The 22,579-nt window shown below is 43.5% G+C and overlaps 1 protein-coding gene across 3 annotated transcripts in view; it reads left to right on the top strand.

Moving 5' to 3' along the window:
* ARMC9 (armadillo repeat containing 9) overlaps positions 1 to 22,579 on the top strand; it is a 935,599-nt gene that overhangs the window by 713,144 nt on the left and 199,876 nt on the right. For all 3 annotated transcript variants that reach the window (XM_053710306.1, XM_053710304.1, XM_053710305.1), the window contains one exon: positions 2,875 to 2,933. In XM_053710306.1, the coding sequence (XP_053566281.1) occupies positions 2,875 to 2,933 (59 nt within the window). The remainder of the gene's footprint in view (positions 1 to 2,874; positions 2,934 to 22,579) is intronic.

Genomic DNA, 22,579 nt, shown 5'->3' with positions numbered 1-22,579 from the left:
TTTGGTATTGGTATCCCACAAGTAATGGATGATCCGTGGACTGGATACACTTAACAAGAGAAAACATAATTTATGCTTACCTGATAAATTTATTTCTCTTGTAGTGTATCCAGTCCACGGCCTGCCCTGTCCTTTTAAGGCAGGTCTAAATTTTAATTAAACTACAGTCACCACTGCACCCTATGGTTTCTCCTTTCTCGTCTTGTTTCGGTCGAATGACTGGATATGGCAGTGAGGGGAGGAGCTATATAGCAGCTCTGCTGTGGGTGATCCTCTTGCAACTTCCTGTTGGGAAGGAGAATATCCCACAAGTAATGGATGATCCGTGGACTGGATACACTACAAGAGAAATAAATTTATCAGGTAAGCATAAATTATGTTTCCCCCAAATCTGATCCCTAAGGGCAGGTAGGGCCACAGCAAGGCTGTGGCAAGGTGCTGTACTATTGTTAACTGTGTGTTGGCTTTAGGCTGCTCCGGTTTGGGCATTAAGGGGTTAATCCTTCTGAAACTTGTGGTGCAATCTTATTAAGGCTTTGGGTACATACTGTGAAAATTTCAGGAGAATCACTGCATTTTTCACTGTTTTGTAAAATTGTGTGCTCTTTTTAATTCTTAAAGGCACAGTAACGATTTTTTCAAATCTAATTTCTTTACGTCTGACTGCTTGGAGATTGAACGCTTAATTCTATCAAAGCGTGGTTTCTCTGAGTCAGTTATAGATGCCCTGATTCAGGCTAGTAAGCCTGTCCCCAGGAAAATCTATCATAAGATATGGCGAAAATATCTTTGTTGGTGTGAATCCAGGGGTCACTCATGGAGTAAGATTAGGATTCCCTGGACATTGTCTTTCCTCCAAGAAGGATTGGAGAAAGGATTGTCAGCTAGTCCCTTAAAAAGACACGTACAGGTGTCTACTTAGGCTTTAGTGAGAATCTAGCCTGTCTATAAGACTGCGGCTCCGCCATGGAGTCTAAATCTAGTTCTTTCAGTTCTTCAAGGGGTTCCGTTTGAACCTTTACATTCCATAGATATTAAGTTGTTATCTTGGAAAAATTTTGTTTTGGTAGCTATCTCTTCTACTCGAAGAGTCTCAGAGTTATTTGCCTTACAGTGTGATTCACCTTCCGCTGGTGTTCCATGCAGATAAGGTAGTTTTTACGTTCCATACCTGGTTTTCTTCATAAGGTTATTTCTAACAAGAATATTAACCAGGAAATTGTTGTTCCTTCTCTGTATTGAAGAAATAACGTCGTTTAAATAATCCTGATGTGGTTCGTGCTTTAAAGTTCTACTTACAAGCAACTAAGGATTTCAGACACACATCTTCCTTTTGTGTTGTCTATTCTGGTAAGAGGAGAGGTCAGAAAGCGACTGTTACCTCTCTTTTCTTTTGGCTGAAAAGCATCATCCGTTTGGCCTACGAGACTTCTGGCCAGCAGCTTCCTGAAACAATTACTGCTCATTCTACCAGAGCAGTGGCTTCCACATGAGCTTTTAAAAAACAAAGCTTCTGTTGAACAGATTTGTAAGGCAGCGACTTGGTCTTCGCTGCATACTTTTTCCAAATTTTACATATTTGATACTTTTGCTTCCTTGGAGGCTATTTTTGGGAGAAAGGTTTTACAAGCAGTGGTGCCTTCCGTTTAAAGGGTACCTGTCTTGTTCCCTCCCTTCATCCGTGTCCTAAAGCTTTGGTATTGGTATCCCACAAGTAATGGATGAATCCGTGGACTGGATACACCTTGCAAGAGAAAACAGAATGTATGCTTACCTGATAAATTACTTTCTCTTGCGGTGTATCCAGTCCACGGCCCGCCCTGGCATTTAAGTCAGGTAAAAAATTTTTTGTTTACACTGCAGTCACCACTGCACCCTATGATTTCTCCTTTTTCTTACTAACCTTTGGTCGAATGACTGGGAGGTGGAGCTAGAGGGGGAGCTATATGGACAGCTCTGCTGTGTGCTCTCTTTGCCACTTCCTGTAGGGAAGGAGAATATCCCACAAGTAATGGATGAATCCGTGGACTGGATACACCGCAAGAGAAAGTAATTTGTCAGGTAAGCATAAATTCTGTTTTTTTGTAGTTCCTCTTTTTGTATGCTTTTTACTCCTTCTTTTACACCTCACTTCTTGGCTTCACATTAAACTAAGGTATGAGTGAGTGTACGTCACTAGCTCATGGACTCTTGTCACTATGCAATAAATGGATTTATCAGGTAAGCTCTTACATAAATTATGTTTTTTTTATAAATGTCAGAAAAAGTATTACACTGCCTCCACCCAGCTACTTAATACCACCCAGTAAAGAAGCACGTGTGATAAAGTGATAAAATAAGGAGATCTGATTTCCCAGCAGGAACAACCTATTTTAATTGGTGTCAATTTCAAAGCACAAAAACTTATATTTCTTATACAAAAATAAACATAAATTAGTAATTTATCATACATTTTATACCATGCAGCTAGTATAACAAGTCACTGGAAACACATTCAAGGGGCATTAAACACTTTGAGATAATAATATAAAATATAAATCATTTGTATAAAAAAACCTCTGCAATATACTTTCATTATTTATTTTGTCCCCTTTACTTGTAATTTGATATTATCCATTTAATATGTTACATATGGTTAAACATTATAATACTAGCTTCTTTAAAAAAAGGAATTAATTGACTCCACAAATCGCACAGAAAATTGTACTTAAAAGAAAATGGTGGCAGAACAAAACCTCAGACTTTGAAGTTACTAAGAATAGTATAATGTGATCTATGAAAATGTGCTCTGATCAGTAGAGCTGTGAAATAGGCTTTATATGAAGAAGGTATAATATATTTTTTGGTACCATTCTCCTATTCTTTTTATTACAGAAGAAAAGCTTGAAGAAGCTGCAGAATCTGATGATGAGGAAGAGGAAGAGAACGATGAGGTTAGTGTATCTCAGACACAACCAGATCACATAGTAATCTGAGACAAAACTAAACTCACCTGGTTCAGTAACCAATCAGCAGGGAGATGGTGCTGATGTCACTCATCAGTATATAATAGCTCTCCTATAGTAGCTGAATTCCATTCATTCACTCCAGAGGTTATTCCAAACATTCCTGTAATTGGATTATTGCATGTTATGTCCCACGGCTTTGTTCAGCTCCAAACTTACAGGGGCATTTAAGTGTAAAAATATATTTTATTTTGAAATAAATATTTTTTAAAGACCTGTTTAACTCCTCCAGTCTTCTCCAGATGAGGATACAACCAGTGATCTGTATCTAATTAGCTATATTTTTTTACAGAGTGGCAGCTTTTATGAAGTATTTAAAGGGACACTGAACCCAAAATTTTTCTGTTGTGATTCAGATAGAGCATGCAATTTTAAGCAACTTTCTAATTTACTCCTTATCAAATTCTTTTCATTCTCTTGATATCTTTATTTGAAATGCAAGAATGTAAGTTTAGATGCCGGCCCATTTTTGGTGAACACACTGTGTTCTTGCTGATTGGTGGGTAAATTCACCTACCAATAAACAAGTGCTTTCCATGGTTCTGAACCAAAACAAATGGCGTAGATGCCTTCTTTTCAAATAAAGAAAGCAAGAGAATGAAGAAAAATTGATAATAGGAGTAAATTAGAAAGTTGTTTAAAATTGCATGCTCTATCTGAATCATGAAAGAAAAAAATGTGGGTTCAGTGTCTCTAACTGTTGTGGATTGGTTTAACCCATAGTACAATGAAGGAATTTACTTTTAAAAAAGAAGATGCTGGTATATCTTAGTAAGATGCAAGCAACAGTGCATTCATAAAATGAGGATTAAACATATAGTTAAATTCAGCTCCAGAGCAGTGCAATACTGGGAGCTAGCTGAACACATCTGTTGAACCAATGGCAAGAGACAACTGTGTGTAGCCACATATCCCCAGATAGCTCCCAGCAGTGCTTTGCTACTGCTGGGGATATTTACACATGCTTTACAACAAAAGATTGCAAGAGTTCAAAGTCAATTTGATAATAGAAGGGAATATGTCTCTTTAAAAGAAAAATGTGCTAACGAAATAATAGAGCATTTTATTTCCTTCCAAAGGCAGGGAAAGTACACGACTTCATTCATTACTGTTGGGAATATCAACACCTGGCCACCAGAGGAGGAAAAGACACCCCAGCCAAAGGCTATAAATATCCCTCCCACTTCCCCCATCCCTCCAGTCATTCTTTGCCATTCATCACTATAGGAGACTGGGGTGTTTGAGTAACCATGTAATCTTCTCAGTGAGAGTTGTGGTGAAAGTTGGCTCTAGATGTTGCAGGGAACGATCTCTGACCACTATCTAGAATTAAAGCTATTACCTCCTGGGAAATCAGTGTTACCGCTTTACACTGTTTTCTACTTCTCTTCAGGTCCCTGTCAGATGTGTGTGGTGAGACTGGCAGACCTTGAGGCGCTGTGCCTGCTCCACAGCTTTGATCCTGGAGGGTAAGTCCTTTTTATTACTTTGAGGGATTATGCCTAGTAGGGCTGCAAATTCCCTGAGGTTATGAGGACATGAAAATACACAGTTCACATTGTGATACTTTTATCTTCCGGATATGGGGACATTTAATACCTTTTATAATAATAAGGTTATTTCTCTTGTTAAGTGTAGTCAGTCCACGGGTCATCCATTACTTATGGAATATATCTCTTCCTAACAGGAAGCTGCAAGAGGATCACCCAGCAGAGCTTGCTACATAGCTCCTCCCCTCACATGTCATATTCAGTCATTCTCTTGCAGCCTAACTAGATAGGTCGCTGTGAGAGGTCTGTGGTGTTTTTTAACTTAGTTTATTTCTACAATCAAAAGTTTGTTATTTTAAATGGCACCGGAGTGTGCTGTTTATTCTCAGGCAGCATTAGAAGAAGAATCTGCCTGCTTTTTCTATGATCTTAGCAGACGTAACTAAGATCCACTGGCTGTTCTCATCTGAGGAGTGAGGTAACTTCAGAGAAGGGGAATAGCATGCAGGGCCCCCCTGCAAATGAGGTATGTGCAGTAATTATTTTTCTGAGGAATGGAATTGACTGAGAAAATACTGCTGATACCAATGTAACGTAAGTTCAGCCTTAAATGCAGTGATAGCGACTGGTATTAGGCTGATGAGTGTGTGTACACTGAATGTATTTTTCTAAGGACTGGAATTGACTCTGAAAATACTGTTAATACTGAAATAATGTATGAGCCTTAACTGCAGTAAAAGCGACTGGTAGCAGGCTTATTAATAACAATTGATAACTTTTCAAATGTATGTTTAAAACGTTTACTGGCATGTTAATCGTTTTTTGTGAGGTACTTGGTGATAAAACTTATTGGGGCATGATTTTCACCACATGGCCATCTTTGTTTTCTGCATAGAAACAGTTTTCTGAGCTTCCCCACTGTTGTAATATGAGTGGGAGGGGCCTATTTTAGCGCTTTTTTGCGCAGTAAAAATTCAGTCACAATCTGTCTACTTCATCCTCCATGATCCAGATCGTCTCTAGAGAGCTCAGGGGTCTTCAAAATTCATTTTGAGGGAGGTAATCAGTCACAGCAGACCTGTGACAGTGTGTTTTGACTGTGAGAAAAACGTTAATTATTAAATTGTTAATCCGTTTTTGGGTATTAAGGGGTTAATCATCCATTTGCTGGTGGGTGCAATCCTTTGCTAACTTAATACATTTACTGTGAAAAATTGGTTGCTATAACTATTTTGGTTCATTGTTATTTCAACTGTGACAGCTTTTTGTGCTTCTTAAAGGCACAGTAGCGTTTTTTTATATTGCTTGTAAATTTATTTAGAAAAGTATTTCCAAGCTTGCTAGTCTCATTGCTAGTCTGTTTAAACATGTCTGACACAGATGAATCTCTTTGTTCACTATGTTTAAAGGCCAATGTGGAGCCCAATAGAAATTTATGTACTAATTGCATTGATGCTACTTTAAATAAAAGTCAATCTTTACATGTAAAGAAATTATCCCCAGACAACGAGGGGGAAGTTATGCCGACTAACTCTCCTCACGTGTCAGTACCTTCACCTCCCGCTCAGGAGGTGCGTGATTTTGTGGCGCCAAGTACATCAGGGTGGCCCTTACAAATCACTTTGCAAGACATGGCTACTGTTATGACAGAAGTATTATCTAAATTGCCAGAATTAAGAGGCAAGCGCGATAGCTCTGGGTTAAGGACAGAGCGCGCGGATGAGGTGAGAGCCATGTCAGATACTGCGTCACAGTTTGCAGAACGTGAAGACGGAGAGCTTCATTCTGTGGGTGACGGATCTGATCCAGGGAGACTGGATTCAGAGATTTCTAATTTTAAATTTAAGCTTGAGAACCTCCGCATATTGCTAGGGGAGGTATTAGCGGCTCTGAATGATTGTAACACGGTTGCAATTCCAGAAAAATTATGTAGGTTGGATAGATACTATGCGGTACCGGTGTGTACTGACGTGTTTCCTATACCTAAAAGGCTTACAGAGATTATTAGCAAGGAGTGGGATAGACCTGGTGTGCCCTTTTCCCCTCCTCCCATATTTAGGAAAATGTTTCCTATAGACGCCACCACACGAGACTTATGGCAGACGGTCCCTAAGGTGGAGGGAGCAGTTTCTACTTTAGCTAAGCGTACCACTATCCCGGTGGAGGATAGTTGTGCCTTTTCAGATCCAATGGATAAGAAATTAGAGGGTTACCTTAAGAAAATGTTTGTTCAACAAGGTTTTATCTTACAGCCCCTTGCATGCATTGCGCCTGTCACTGCTGCGGCGGCATTCTGGTTTGAGTCTCTGGAAGAGGCCATTCGCACAGCTCCATTGGATGGAATTATGAACAAGCTTAAAGCACTTAAGCTAGCTAACGCATTTGTTTCTGATGCCGTCGTACATTTAACCAAACTTATGGCTAAGAACTCCGGATTCGCCATCCAAGCGCGCAGAGCGCTATGGCTTAAATCCTGGTCAGCTGACGTGACTTCTAAATCTAAATTGCTTAATATTCCTTTCAAAGGGCAGACCTTATTCGGGCCCGGCTTGAAAGAAATTATAGCTGACATTACGGGAGGTAAGGGCCATGCTCTACCTCAGGACAGGGCCAAATCAAAGGCCAAACAGTCTAATTTTCGTGCCTTTCGTAACTTCAAGGCTGGAGCAGCATCAACTTCCTCCGCTCCAAAACAGGAAGGAGCTGTTGCTCGTTACAGGCAGGGCTAGAAAGTTAACCAGTCCTGGAACAAGGGCAAGCAGGCCAAGAAACCTGCTGCTGCCCCCAAGACAGCATGAAGAGAGGGCCCCCTATCCGGAAACGGATCTAGTGGGGGGCAGACTTTCTCTCTTCGCCCAGGCTTGGGCAAGAGATGTCCAGGATCCCTGGGCGTTGGAGATCATATCTCAGGGATATCTCCTGGACTTCAAAACTTCTCCTCCACGAGGGAGATTTCATCTTTCAAGGTTATCAGCAAACCAAATAAAGAAAGAGGCGTTTCTACGCTGTGTACAAGACCTTTTACTAATGGGGGTGATCCACCCAGTTCCGCGGAAGGAACACGGGCAGGGATTCTATTCAAATCTATTTGTGGTTCCCAAGAAAGAGGGAACCTTCAGACCAATCTTGGACTTAAAAATCCTAAACAAATTTCTAAGAGTTCCATCATTCAAAATGGAAACTGTTCGAACCATTCTTCCCATGATCCAAGAGGGTCAGTACATGACCACAGTGGATTTAAAGGATGCCTACCTTCACATACCGATTCACAAGGATCATTATCGGTACCTAAGATTTGCTTTCCTAGACAGGCATTACCAGTTTGTAGCTCTTCCCTTCGGATTAGCTACGGCTCCAAGAATCTTTACAAAAGTTCTGGGCTCACTTCTGGCGGTACTAAGACCGCGAGGCATAGCGGTGACTCCGTACCTAGACGACATTTTGATACAAGCGTCAAGTTTTCAAACTGCCAAGTCTCATACAGAGATAGTTCTGGCATTTCTGAGGTCGCATGGGTGGAAGGTGAACGTGGAAAAGAGTTCTCTATTACCACTTACAAGAGTTCCCTTTCTAGGGACTCTTATAGATTCTGTAGAGATGAAAATTTACCTGACAGAGGCCAGGTTATCAAAACTTCTAAATGCTTGCCGTGTCCTTCATTCCATTCCACACCCGTCAGTAGCTCAGTGCATGGAAGTAATCGGCTTAATGGTAGCGGCAATGGATATAGTACCATTTGCGCGCCTGCATCTCAGACCGCTGCAATTGTGCATGCTAAGTCAGTGGAATGGGGATTACTCAGATTTGTCCCCCCTACTAAGTCTGGATCAAGAGACCAGAGATTCTCTTCTATGGTGGCTCTCTCGGCCACATCTGTCCAAGGGGATGACCTTTCGCAGGCCAGATTGGACGATTGTAACAACAGACGCCAGCCTTCTAGGCTGGGGCGCAGTCTGGAACTCCCTGAAAGCTCAGGGATTATGGACTCAGGAGGAGAAACTCCTCCCAATAAATATTCTGGAATTAAGAGCAATATTCAATGCTCTCCTAGCTTGGCCTCAGTTAGCAACTCTGAGGTTCATCAGATTTCAGTCGGACAACATCACGACTGTGGCTTACATCAACCATCAAGGGGGAACCAGAAGTTCCCTAGCGATGTTGGAAGTCTCAAAGATAATTCGCTGGGCAGAGTCTTACTCTTGCCACCTGTCAGCGATTTACATCCCAGGCGTAGAGAACTGGGAGGCGGATTTTCTAAGTCGCCAGACTTTTCATCCGGGGGAGTGGGAACTTCATCCGGAGGTCTTTGCTCAACCGATTCTTCGTTGGGGCAAACCAGATCTGGATCTCATGGCGTCTCGCCAGAACGCCAAGCTTCCTTGTTACGGATCCAGGTCCAGGGACCCGGGAGAGGTGCTGATAGATGCTCTGACAGCCCCTTGGGTCTTCAACATGGCTTATGTGTTTCCACCATTCCCGATGCTTCCTCGTTTGATTGCCAAGATCAAACAGGAGAGAGCTTCGGTGATTCTGATAGCGCCTGCGTGGCCACGCAGGACCTGGTATGCAGACCTAGTGGACATGTCGTCCTGTCCACCGTGGTCTCTACCTCTGAGACAGGACCTTCTAATTCAGGGTCCTTTCAAACATCCAAATCTAATTTCTCTGAGGCTGACTGCATGGAGATTGAACGCTTGATTCTATCAAAGCGTGGCTTCTCGGAGTCGGTTATTGATACCTTAATACAGGCTAGGAAGCCTGTTACCAGAAAAATTTACCATAAGATATGGCGTAAATATTTATATTGGTGCGAATCCAAGAGTTACTCATGGAGTAAGGTTAGGATTCCTAGGATATTGTCCTTTCTACAAGAGGGTTTAGAAAAGGGCTTATCTGCTAATTCGTTAAAGGGACAGATTTCTGCTCTGTCTATTCTTCTACACAAACGTCTGGCTGAAGTTCCAGACGTTCAGGTTTTTTGTCAGGCTTTAACTAGGATTAAGCCTGTGTTTAAGACTGTTGCTCCGCCGTGGAGCTTAAACTTAGTTCTTAATATTCTTCAAGGCGTTCCATTTGAACCCCTTCATTCCATTGATATCAAGCTGTTATCCTGGAAGGTTTTGTTTTTGATGGCTATTTCCTCGGCTCGAAGAGTCTCTGAGTTATCTGCCTTACATTGTGATTCTCCTTATCTGATTTTTCATTCAGACAAGGTAGTTCTGCGTACTAAACCTGGGTTCTTACCTAAGGTAGTTACTAACAGGAATATCAATCAAGAGATTGTTGTTCCATCACTGTGTCCTAACCCTTCTTCAAAGAAGGAACGACTTTTGCATAATTTGGACGTAGTCCGTGCCCTGAAGTTCTATTTGCAGGCAACTAAAGATTTTCGTCAAACTTCTTCCCTGTTTGTCGTTTACTCTGGACAGAGAAGAGGTCAAAAGGCTTCGGCTACCTCTCTCTCTTTTTGGCTTCGTAGCATAATACGTTTAGCCTATGAGACTGCTGGACAGCAGCCTCCTGAAAGGATTACAGCTCATTCTACTAGAGCTGTGGCTTCCACCTGGGCCTTTAAAAATGAGGCCTCTGTTGAACAGATTTTCAAGGCTGCGACTTGGTCTTCGCTTCACACCTTTTCAAAATTTTACAAATTTGACACTTTTGCTTCTTCGGAGGCTATTTTTGGGAGAAAGGTACTTCAGGCAGTGGTTCCTTCTGTTTAATGTTCCTGCTTGTCCCTCCCTTCATCCGTGTACTTTAGCTTTGGTATTGGTATTCCATAAGTAATGGATGACCCGTGGACTGACTACACTTAACAAGAGAAAACATAATTTATGCTTACCTGATAAATTTATTTCTCTTGTAGTGTAGTCAGTCCACGGCCCGCCCTGTCTTTAAGGCAGACCTAAATTTTAATTAAACTCCAGTCACCACTGCACCCTATGGTTTCTCCTTTCTCGTCTGCTTTGCTCGAATGACTGAATATGACATGTGAGGGGAGGAGCTATGTAGCAAGCTCTGCTGGGTGATCCTCTTGCAGCTTCCTGTTAGGAAGAGATATATTCCATAAGTAATGGATGACCCGTGGACTGACTACACTACAAGAGAAATAAATTTATCAGGTAAGCATAAATTATGTTTTTATTGAGCAGTTGGGGCCAATCTATGTGTGCTGCTTAGCTCCTTGCCAACCAGAGCACGTGTGTAAGGGTTTTTTGGTCTCAAAAAGATCGCATATAGACGATGCAGGCAGTTTGGGAGAAATTTCCCACTGTGGCCTTTTTTAAACACTACTCGGCTGATTTTCAGCTTTGCGCGGTTTCTCTACTAGCTGGGGGCATTCTCTAGATGCGCACCATGTGACTAGGGCGCAGTTTCTAACTGAGGCTGGTCGGAAGTTTGCTCCTGCGTAGCGATCAGCATTAAGGAGTTTGCTGCAGGCATTGGGAGAGATCCTGACTTCATTCCTGTCATGCTTGTCTAGCTAGGAGGTGGTGAGTACCTCAGCCAAGGCTGAGGGTAGAGGTGCCATGCAAAAGTTTATAATTTATTTTTTGTTGCTACATTATTGAGACCTTAAACCCGCTATGGAGGATTCTGATATTAAGCCCTCAGAGGGTTATGTTTCAGCGATTACTGTGACAAACACATGTTTATATTGTGAGGAGACTATGGTTTGCCCGCTTGCACAATTCTGTTCTGTCTGCTTATGTTCTGTGTTAAAGACCAAGAAAAGGTCTAAATCTGGTTTATCCCCTGGTACTTTTATGCACTCTGAACCTTCTACCTCTCGGGACTCCGTTATCCATGAGATGCCTATTCTGCAGTCGCAGTCCCCTTTAACCCTATGACGCAGGCAGTGCCTCGCAGCGCACCTTTATCACCTTTACGTCACAGATTTAGTCTGCGGTATCAGCTGCATTAAACGCTTTGCCTACCTCTGGAAAGCGTAAGAGAAAGGTTAATCATAGTTCTTCAGTCTGAGTTGGCTAGTTTGTCTCACCTTTCTGAGGATGATCTAACCTCGGTTGCATCTGAAGCTGAGCTTTCAGAGTCACAGGTATCTGAAATTAAATCTCCTACTCCTGAGGAACCAAATTTTAGGTTTAAGTTTAAACACCTTTGCATTCTCTTGAAGGAGGTATTGTCTACCCTTGAGGTTCCGGACACTAAGCTTCCTGAGAAACCTATTATCCCTAAATTAGATAGGGTAAATGAGGAGAAGAAGGTTCCTGAATCCCTCATGGTACCAATACCAGTGACGTGCAGTAATAGGAGGCAAGGGAGGCAGTGCCTACCCTGTCCAATCAGAAAAAGAAGTTTTTATTTATGATTAAAAAAAAATAAAAAAAGTTTGTGTAATTTTTTTTGTACATTTTGTGACCACGCCCCCCCAGCTACAATACCCCCCCCCCCTTGCCGGCTCCACAGATGCAATACCATCCATTCCCATCCATGTTGCGCAATTAAGAGGCAGTGAGCTGCTCCGCTGCCCTCCATGAATTGCGCAACATGGATGCTAGCTACTGTTTAGTGCTCACTATGAGCTAGCGCCACCCAGTGGTGTCTCACCGGGCCCATGCCTCTCTCCAATAGAGGCGGTTCTCTTAACCGCCGCTATGAGATGGAGGTGACCACAGCCAATCAGCATCAGTGCTGCTAGGGAGGCGTGCCGGCCGGGCTTGTTTGAAGCAGTGACTGGGACGGCTGTTGGCGGGAAATAGTGAACAGGGGAGCTGCAGCAAGAGAGTGGACTGTCTGAGAGACCGGTGTCAGAGTAAACAGACCGGTAAGTAATAACAGTTTATTTGGGTCATCAAGGTCTATTCCCCAATCCCCTCCCCCCCCCCATGCTATACACACTCACAGTCACTCGCATACCCTCTCAGCCAGGCCAGCAGACTAGAGCAGTCACTCAGAAGAGTGTGTGTCCACCGGCTGCAATATACTTTATTTTAGGATCATCTCTCCTCCTGGGCACTCTGTGTTATTAAGCAAGTTCTCTCACTGCAGCTGTAATACAGTATGGCTATGTGATGATCGTGGCATGATGTTATTGTTTTCCTGATCTAAGGGACTGAAGATTCAGAATCATTAGCATTTTCTAATGGGAAATGCTAATGATTCTGAATCTTCAGTCCCTTAGATCAGGAAAAAAATAACATCATGCCACGATCATCACATAGCCATACTGCTGCAGTGAGAACTTGCTTAACAACACAGAGTGCCCAGGAGGAGAGATGATCCTGAAATAAAGTATATTGCAGCCGGTGGGACACACACTGTTGTGAAGTCAGTAGGGGGCTAGGGACCTCAGGCAATTCCATATACTGAGCTCAGCACTTTCCTGTAACGGCTCTAACTAACAAACAGAGCCTGCTGCCTTAGCACAATATAGTGATTTAGAACTGAGGGGAAATGCAGCCTACAACGGCAGCTGTTATATGACAAGTGGGAACGCTGCCTGATAAGAGAACAACTATAAATCAAATCCTTCCCTCAGTAGCCCAGCCCTGCATTTACAACCCCTTCGTTCTCAGGGAAGAGCCTGTCGTCCTCCTGCTGCTTAGTGCTGCTATGTAAGGAATGTGCCCTTCTTCTTACTTTGCTATGTAAGAATACTCTATCTCTAACCTGTGTTTTCTCATGGATTGTGGATCTCTACTTGAAAAGGTGCATGTATGTATTTAGGGAGTGCACTATTTTCTGTGTTATCAATTACTAGTTAACCTCTTTGATGCCTGTGGATTTTAATGAACACTGCTTATCAATGGAATGCAGTAGCTCTGGCACCTTGTAAATTAAGAGCACTCTGCCTGCCTTTGTAAGCCTTCCCTACACAGCTAGCTATTGTGTAGAATAAATCTCATATTACATTTCCACATGTCAGTTTGCATTGCAACACACACAGCACATCACTAATGCATGCAGTTCACATTTAAAGTTAAAGAAGAATTGTCTTCCCATTGTGCCTGGGTCATTCCTGTCCTTTCTGGGGGAATAGAATGAATTTGCTGATTTGTAGCTCTGGTTCTTATTGGAAATAGGGAGAAAATGTAAAGATATTACAGTGAAAATCAGCACCGAAATGTAGCTTGCAACATTGCTGCTGATTATGGATTGCAAAACTTTTCTTAGCCTTTATCCCAAACCCTAAAAATAACCACATCTCTTATCTCTAACCCCAAATATTTATCTATTTCCATGAGTTATGAGTACTGGATTTGCATATTTAGTATTTACAAATTGCATTAAACTCTATGCTTTTTAAAATAAATATAAATATTAAATATAAATAAGCACATGGCTCTTTATAAACACTGTGTGTGCATTTGTAAGCTTAGTATACAAGTCTGTTTGTCATTGAGTCAAGTGAACTTAGTGAAGAGTGCTCAGTGGTACTAGTAGTGCTTTATCTTTTACTATATATTGAATTATTCCTGTTTTTATTTTATTTTTAAAAACTCCCCTCCTTTATCCCTGCATGAGCCAGAACACAACACTTGATATGTACAGTGTGTGTGTGTTACTGTCTGTGTGGGTTTGGGGGGGTCTGTGTGTGTATAGATCTGTGTGTGTGGGTTTGTCTGTCTGTGTGTGGATGTGTGTGTGTCTGTGTTTGTGTGACTGTATGTCTGTGTGTTTGGGGGTCTGTGTGAGTGGGTCTGTGTTTATTTGTGTGGATGTTTCTGTGTGTGTGTTTGGGGTGTGTGTGTGTGTGTGTGTGGGTCTGTCCCTGTGTGTATACCTGTGTGTTTGTGTGGGTCTGTGTGTGCATGTGTGTGTCTGTTTGGTAGGGGTCTGTGTTTGTGGGTCTGTCCCTGTGTGTGTCTTTGTGTGTGTGGGGGGTCTGTCTGAGTGTGTGTTTCTGTCTGTGTTTGGGGGTCTGTCTCTGTGTGTGCATCTGTTTGTGTGTGGGTCTATTTCAGTGTGTGTGGGTCTGTGTGTGTGAGTCCAGTACTTGTGTTATGTGCTATTTCCCATAATGCTCAGCCACCATTTCAGCTGGGAAATCTAGTTCCAAAACCTCTGGAGGGTCACAATTGATGAGCCCTGTGCTGTAGGTGAACATAACTAACTCTTCAGGTGCAAAATATTTGTTGGTGCCAGTAATTTAGTGATATTTATATGTGTGTGTGTGTGTGTGTATGTATGTATGTATGTATGTATGTATATATATATGTTACGGTTGCCTCCAGGCTGGCTGGAAGTTGGACCGTAGAAAAGGATGCTCCTAGCGCTCACCAAAGGAGCAGCAGCACCGTGGACACTCTAACTACTGCGTAGCCACCATCAGTAATGCAGACTATATGAACCACCGCTGCTGGGCTGGTATCTCGCCGTCTGCTCTGCGCCCTGGACCTACGACCAGGCTCCAGTAGGCGAACCTCTTCCTTCTGTAGCAATCCCTGTAGCTAAGGGAGTATGAAAAACATAGCAATCCCTGTAGTGATATTAGCTGAAGCTGTCCCCTACAAACATGAGTCAAAGCTTCAAGTTAGAGGGTCAACATAGGTCTGATGTGCTGGAGCACACAGCCTCCTTTTTATTGAGGTTACATGCAAACAGGACACTCTCAGGGGGAGGCATAAAATCCCCCATCACACATTTGATATTAGATAGAGAGACACTCCCTTTGACAGGCCACAACATTACTTCAGCAGATAACATTACACACAATAAAACAATGCAGTCCACCTTATCAATACTAGTCTGATTAGACAATGGGAAAGTTGATCACTAAACCTAATTAGAGCTAATCCCAGCAGACTTGTATGTAGAATAGGTTTCTTGAAGCTGAACAAAATTTAACTCTTAATGGCACACAATGAAACTGAACCAAGTGGGAGAAAGCCAGGGACAAGTCATTTCACAGGTCTGGGGACATAGTCTTAAAGGGGGCATTGTTCACCAGAGTCACAATATGTCCCAGACGTTTCCCAAAGGGCCACACACACCCCACAAAAGTCAATATACTCTCAGGGGCACAATCTTCCAGGGGCCATAGTCATGAGGAAGGAGGCTGGCAAATAGGCTTCTCCAAAATCCAGGGAAGCAGGGCAACCTTCCATTTAAAGGGCCAGTCACAAATAGCAGTTTGTAACATATCTCCCCTTTTGGAGGGAGACTAACAAGGCACCTGACCTTCTGTCGGTCAGTGCCTAAGTTAGTCTCGCAACCCACCCACAAATAAACACTAGCAGCAAAGCAGCCCCCCCACAACAAGTAGCACTGGCCTGTAGGTTCCAGGTTATAGGATGAAAGGGTAGCATCCTCTGCCTTCCTGGCGCAGCTGGGCAAATAGCTGATGGTACTTGGGGGGCAGAGGCCAGCGGCACTCTGCCCTGGTGCCAGCGCTTCTGCTGGGGTGAGGGGTTTGCAGGCCAGTCCTGTAACAAGGGGGTCTGTAGGGCAGAGGCCAGCAGCGCTCTGTTCTGATGCCAGCTCTTCTGCTGGGGGAATTGGGGCATAGTCCTGCCCGGTGGCAAAGGGAACGTGGGGGTCAGTGGGGGTTAACATCTCCACTGTTAACCCTGGGCCCAAGTTAGGAGTTAGCTGGGGAGGGGGAGATTGGCTTACCTCCTCCTCCTGATACTCCGGCGGCCGTTGGGAAGGGAGGTCGATGCTCTCCTCTTCCTGTGGAACATGCTGCGGCTGGGGAGAGAGACCGGTTGTCTCCTCTCCCTGGAAGGCACACTCCGGCTGGGGAGGGAGGTCGATGCTCTCCCCTCCCTGTAGCTGGGTCTGTCGCTGGGGATCTGGGCCGCCTGCCCAGCATCCCTGTAGGGCCGGTAGAGAGACTGCGGTCCCATCTCCACCTGCCTGCTGGGGGTCCTCCCAGGACCAGTCTATGAGGCCTGCTGCCTCTGGTATCACTGGTTGGGGTTGGGGAAGGAGACCGGTTGTCTCTTCCCTCTGCACAGTATACTGCCGCTGGGGAGGGAGGTCGCTGCTCTCCTCTCCCTGTGGAACATGCTGCGGCTGGGGAGAGAGACCAGGTGTCCATACCCTCAAACTCCACAGTTGGCGCTCAAAGGCTCGTGCCGCTTTGTTCTCCGTATCCAATTCCCGGATGATGCGACTGACTACCTCCTGCGCAGGGTCTGGACCATATCGGACTAGCCGCCTCTTTACCTCTGGAACGAAATCCACGCCCTCATAGCGACGGATCCGGTTGAGGTGCTCTTCACATGGTTCTGACCAGTATCTTGTCAGCTCCATGCTGCTGTAGGTAGGGACGCTGCGCAGTGGCTAGCGTTGCCCTCAATTACTCTCCTACGATACCAGTGCTGTTGTGGTGCTGCTCCTTGCGCTAGGACGCCAATCCCACCGCTGCCGCCAAATGTTACGGTTGCCTCCAGGCTGGCTGGAAGTTGGACCGTAGAAAAGGATGCTCCTAGCGCTCACCAAAGGAGCAGCAGCACCGTGGACACTCTAACTACTGCGTAGCCACCATCAGTAATGCAGACTATATGAACCACCGCTGCTGGGCTGGTATCTCGCCGTCTGCTCTGCGCCCTGGACCTACGACCAGGCTCCAGTAGGCGAACCTCTTCCTTCTGTAGCAATCCCTGTAGCTAAGGGAGTATGAAAAACATAGCAATCCCTGTAGTGATATTAGCTGAAGCTGTCCCCTACAAACATGAGTCAAAGCTTCAAGTTAGAGGGTCAACATAGGTCTGATGTGCTGGAGCACACAGCCTCCTTTTTATTGAGGTTACATGCAAACAGGACACTCTCAGGGGGAGGCATAAAATCCCCCATCACACATTTGATATTAGATAGAGAGACACTCCCTTTGACAGGCCACAACATTACTTCAGCAGATAACATTACACACAATAAAACAATGCAGTCCACCTTATCAATACTAGTCTGATTAGACAATGGGAAAGTTGATCACTAAACCTAATTAGAGCTAATCCCAGCAGACTTGTATGTAGAATAGGTTTCTTGAAGCTGAACAAAATTTAACTCTTAATGGCACACAATGAAACTGAACCAAGTGGGAGAAAGCCAGGGACAAGTCATTTCACAGGTCTGGGGACATAGTCTTAAAGGGGGCATTGTTCACCAGAGTCACAATATGTCCCCAGACGTTTCCCAAAGGGCCACACACACCCCACAAAAGTCAATATACTCTCAGGGGCACAATCTTCCAGGGGCCATAGTCATGAGGAAGGAGGCTGGCAAATAGGCTTCTCCAAAATCCAGGGAAGCAGGGCAACCTTCCATTTAAAGGGCCAGTCACAAATAGCAGTTTGTAACAAAATATATATATATATATATATATATATATATATATATATATATATATTTACACACACATGTATACATATATATGTGTGTGTGATTCTTGTGCGTATCATTGTCAGTGCCTCACTAGCCGCTGACGTCACTGCACGTCACTGACCAATACAAATGGCAAAAATTATTTCTAGAGAATGGGAAAAGATTAGAACCTCTCTTTCCCCTTCTACCTTTAAGAAGCCGTTTCCGGTCCCTGATTCACATTTAGAGTTATGGAACTCTATCCCTAAAGTAGACAGGGCCATTTCTACTATTGACAAGCGTACTACTATCCCTCTAGAGGATAGCTCCTCTTTTAGAGATCCAATGGACAGGAAGTTAGAAGACTATCTCAGAAAGATGTTTCAACATATCGGTCTCTTTATTCAGCCAGCCACCTACTGGTGTGATTCGTTATCAGAACTAATTGCAGTGAAATCCCCCATGGAGGATACACAGGACAGGATTAAGGCTCGCAAGATAGCCAACTCCTTTATTTGTGATTCTAATATGCAAATTGTACTTCTGAATGCTAAGGCTTCAGGTTTTGCAATTTTGTCGCGTAGAGCTCTTTGGTTAAAGTCTTGGTCTACAGTTATGGATTCTTAGACCAGATTTATTTTCTTTCCCTTCAAGGGGAAGATTTTGTTTGGGCCAGGCCTGGACTCCATCTCCACTGTTACAGGAGGGAAAGGAGCTTTCCTTCCCCAGGATAAGAAGGCAAGAACTAAGGGTCGCCAATCCTCTAATTTTCATTCCTTTCGCTCAGACGAACCTCAGCGGACTTAGTCCTCCTCCAAACCTGAACAGTCCAAGAGTATTTGGAAGCCCAGCCAGTCCTGGAACAAATCCAAACAGGCCAAGAAGTCTACAGATAACAAATCTGCATGAAGGGCTGGACCCCGATCCAAGGGGCAAAATTTTCACAAAGGTTTTTTGGAAGTCTCCTAGCTGTGGCCAGGTCTCAGGGTATCGCTGTAGTCCTGTACCTGGACCGATATCTGGTTCAAGCTCCATCTTTTCCTTTAGCAAGATATCAGTCGTAGTCTCTTCTGTGTCTTCTCCAAACTCACAGATGGAAGATAAATCTAGAAAAGAGTACACTTTTTCCCAGTACCAGGGTTGTTTTTCTCGGAAGTATCATAGACTCATGGTCCATGAAGATTTTTCTGACAGATCAGAGATGCTCCAAACTTGTGGCAGCATGTCTATCCCTTCAGACCACTCTAAATCCTACAGGTGCTCAGTGCATGGAGGTAATTGGTCTTCTGGTGTCCTCCATGGACATTATTCCTTTTTTCTCGATTCCATTTCAGACCGCTACAACTATGTATGTTGAGGCAGTGGAACGGAGATCACACAAAACTTGTTTCAACAAATTGTTCTGGACAATCTAATGAGAGACTCACTCTCTTGGTGGCTGTGTCAAGATCACCTGGCCCTAGGCACATGCTTCTTGAGACCATCCTGGGAGATTGTGACTACGGATGCCAGGCTGAGGAGCAGTCTGGGGTCCAAAGAGGGCTCAGGGAAGGTGGTTCCGTGAAAAATCAGCTCTTCCGATCAATATCTTGGAGCTTCAGGTGATTTACAATGCTCTAAGGACATGGCCCCTGCTTTGTTCTGCCCGGTATATACGATTCCAATCAGACAATATAACCTTGGTGGCTTACATCAACCACCAGGGAGGAACAAGAAGTTCCCTAGCAATGATAGAGGTGTCTCGAATTCTTCAATGAGCGGAATCTCACAACTGTATTCTGTCCGTGATTCACATCCCGGGGGTGGACAACTGGGAAGCGGACTTCCTCAGCAGACAGTATTTTCACCCGGGGAAAGTGGTCTCTCCACCCCGAGGTGTTCTCAGAGATAACTCTCAGATGGGGAGTTCCAGAGAATAGACCTCATGGCTTCTCGTTTCAATACCAAGCTACCCCAGATACGGGTCGAGATTGAGGGATCCTCAAGCAGAATCGGTAGACTCATTAGCGGTTCCATGGAGGTTCAATCTCATATATCTTTTTCCTCCATTGGCCCTTCTTCAGGCTCCGGTGATACTAATAGCTTTGTGGCCTCGATGGACTTGGTTTGCGGATCTAATAAGAATGTCCTCCTCCCCTCCGTGGAGGTTACCTTGTTGTGCGAACCTTCTGACTCAGGGTCCTTCCCTACACCAAAATCTCGATTCTCTGAGACTGACTGTGTGGAAATTGAACGTTTAGTCATATCCAAGAGAGTTTTTTTGGATAGTGTGATAGACACTTTAATCCAGGCTCGTAAGCCGGTCACTCGCCATATTTACCACAAGGTATGGCATACTTACATTCATTGGTGTAAGGAACGCAGTCTTCCATGGCTCCAAGATGGTTTGGAAAAAGGTTTGTCCACTAGTTCTCTGAAGGGTCAGGCCTGTGTTTAAACCTGTTGCTCCTCCTTAGAGCCTCAACCTTGTTCTTCGTGTTTTGCAGCAGGCTCCGTTTGAATCTATGCATTCTGTTGATCTTAAGCTACTATGGAAGGTTTTGTTTTTGTTGGCTATCACCTCAGCTTGCGGAGTCTCTGAGATGTCTGCTTTACAGTGTGATCCGCCTTACCTTATTTTCCCTGCTGATAAGGCAGTTTTACGTACTAAATTAGGTTTCCTACCTAAGGTAGATTTGAATCGCAACAACAGTCAGGAGATTGTTGTTCCTTCCCTTTGTCTTAATCCTTCTTCCTTTTGAAGGAACGTTTGCTCCACAATCTAGATGTTGTACGTGCCTTAAAATTCTATCTTCAGACTACTAAGGTTTTCAGACAATCCTCTTCCTTATTTATGTTATACTCTGGTAAGCGCAGGGGTCAGAGGGCCACTGCGACTTCATTATCTTTCTGGCTGAGAAGTATCATCCGTTTGGCTTATAAGAAGGCTGGATCTCCTAGAGCAGTTTTTTCTTCTTTGGCTTTTAAGAACAAAGCTATGGATCAGATTTGTAAGGTGGCTACCTTCCTTACATAATGTTTCAAAGTTCTATAAATGTGATGTTTTTGCTTCTGCTGAGGCAGTTTTTGTGAGAAAAGTGTTACAGGCTGTGGTGTCCTGAGATTGGGATAAGCCTTTTCTTTTTTGTCCTCCTGTTTTATCATTCAGTGTCCTCTGGAGCTTGGGTATTGGTTCCCAACAGTAATGAATGAAGTTGTGGACTCTCCCTGCCTTTGGAAAGAAAACAAAATGTATGCTTACCAGATAAATTCCTTTCTTTCCTGGCAGGGAGAGTCCACGACCCTGCCCGTAATATTTTTTAGGCGACTTCCCTGTTGTTATTTTTTCTTCTGGCACCTCTGTACCCTAATGTTTTCTCCTGCTTTTCCTTGTTCCCTCGGCCGAATGACTGGGGGGATGGGGGAAGTGGGAGGGATATTTATAGCCTTTGGCTGGGACTCTCCCTGCCTTTGGAAAGAAAACAAAATGTATGCTTACCAGATAAATTCCTTTCTTTCCTGGCAGGGAGAGTCCACGACCCTGCCCGTAATATTTTTTAGGCGACTTCCCTGTTGTTATTTTTTCTTCTGGCACCTCTGTACCCTAATGTTTTCTCCTGCTTTTCCTTGTTCCCTCGGCCGAATGACTGGGGGGATGGGGGAAGTGGGAGGGATATTTATAACCTTTGGCTGGGGTGTCTTTGCCTCCTTCTGGTGGCCAGGTGTTGATATTCCCAACAGTAATGAATGAAGTTGTGGACTCTACCTGCCTGGAAAGAAAGGAATTTATCTGGTAAGCATAAATTTTGTTTTTTTGTATTAGAATGTCCCTTTAATTTTCAGGACAATATAAAATATACTATGGAGCAAAACAAAATTCTTGTTTTATAGCTGTGTTTGTGAATAAGACAAAGACTAATAATCCAAAAGATTGAAGAGAATTGATAGAAACATTGTTATGTTCTTCATGGGAAAATTAAATAACAAACATATAGCAATGCATTCAGAATACTGAGTAATGCGTTTTTAATCAACCAGTAACAATAGGAACATTTTACTTTGAAATCAGTGTTTGCTTTTCTTTCTTCCTGCTACTGGAATTATTCTGGTTAATTATTGTGTTCTAATAAGGTGACATCAGTCGAATGGGTTTTCATACTTAGGTCATTTTCAATCTTATTCCTGCTTGTGTGGATATAAGAAATCTGCAATTCATAGATGAACAGAAAAAAGGAAAATGTAAATTCATACTTCACCGAACTCTACGGGTCTCTATGCTACTATACAAACTACAAATAAAAGAAATACGTAAAGCTCAAATACAATTTTTTTAAGCATTTAAAGTCTTTTTTTTTTTTTTTTAATCACTCTCTTCTTTCACTCTCCCCATTCTCTTTCACCCCTTATTTTTCCTGTCTGTGTGTCCTCTGTAAAACCATATTTTCTTTCATAAAGGTGGTAAGAGTCCACAATCCATTACTTCTGTGAATTACCTTCCCTGCCTCTAAGAGTAGGCAAACCGCAAAAGCTCTATATAACCCTCCAACCTCTATGGTAGTTAGTCTTATCTTTGCCTCTGCTGGAGGAAGGTGAAGAATGGTGATGTGCAGATGATTTCTTCGTTGAGAGGGGTTCTCAGACCGAGTTCAGGCCCATTTCCCTCAAAGTGTAGTGTTTGTCAAGAGGGAAGTTTAAGGAGTTGAGGGTGTGCCTATTTTTTCTTTTCCATTAAAATTTAAGTCACTATCCTCCCAAGGATGTCGGAGAGACTTGTCTTTTGCCTCCTCCTATTGGGCCTACAGTTAACACCTATAGTGTGTCCTCTGCTTATAT

The sequence above is a fragment of the Bombina bombina genome, chromosome 4 (assembly GCF_027579735.1).
Source record: "Bombina bombina isolate aBomBom1 chromosome 4, aBomBom1.pri, whole genome shotgun sequence".
Classification (NCBI taxonomy): domain Eukaryota; kingdom Metazoa; phylum Chordata; class Amphibia; order Anura; family Bombinatoridae; genus Bombina; species Bombina bombina.
Note: the sequence above shows the minus strand (reverse complement) of the source record. Positions and strands in the feature narration are given on the sequence as shown.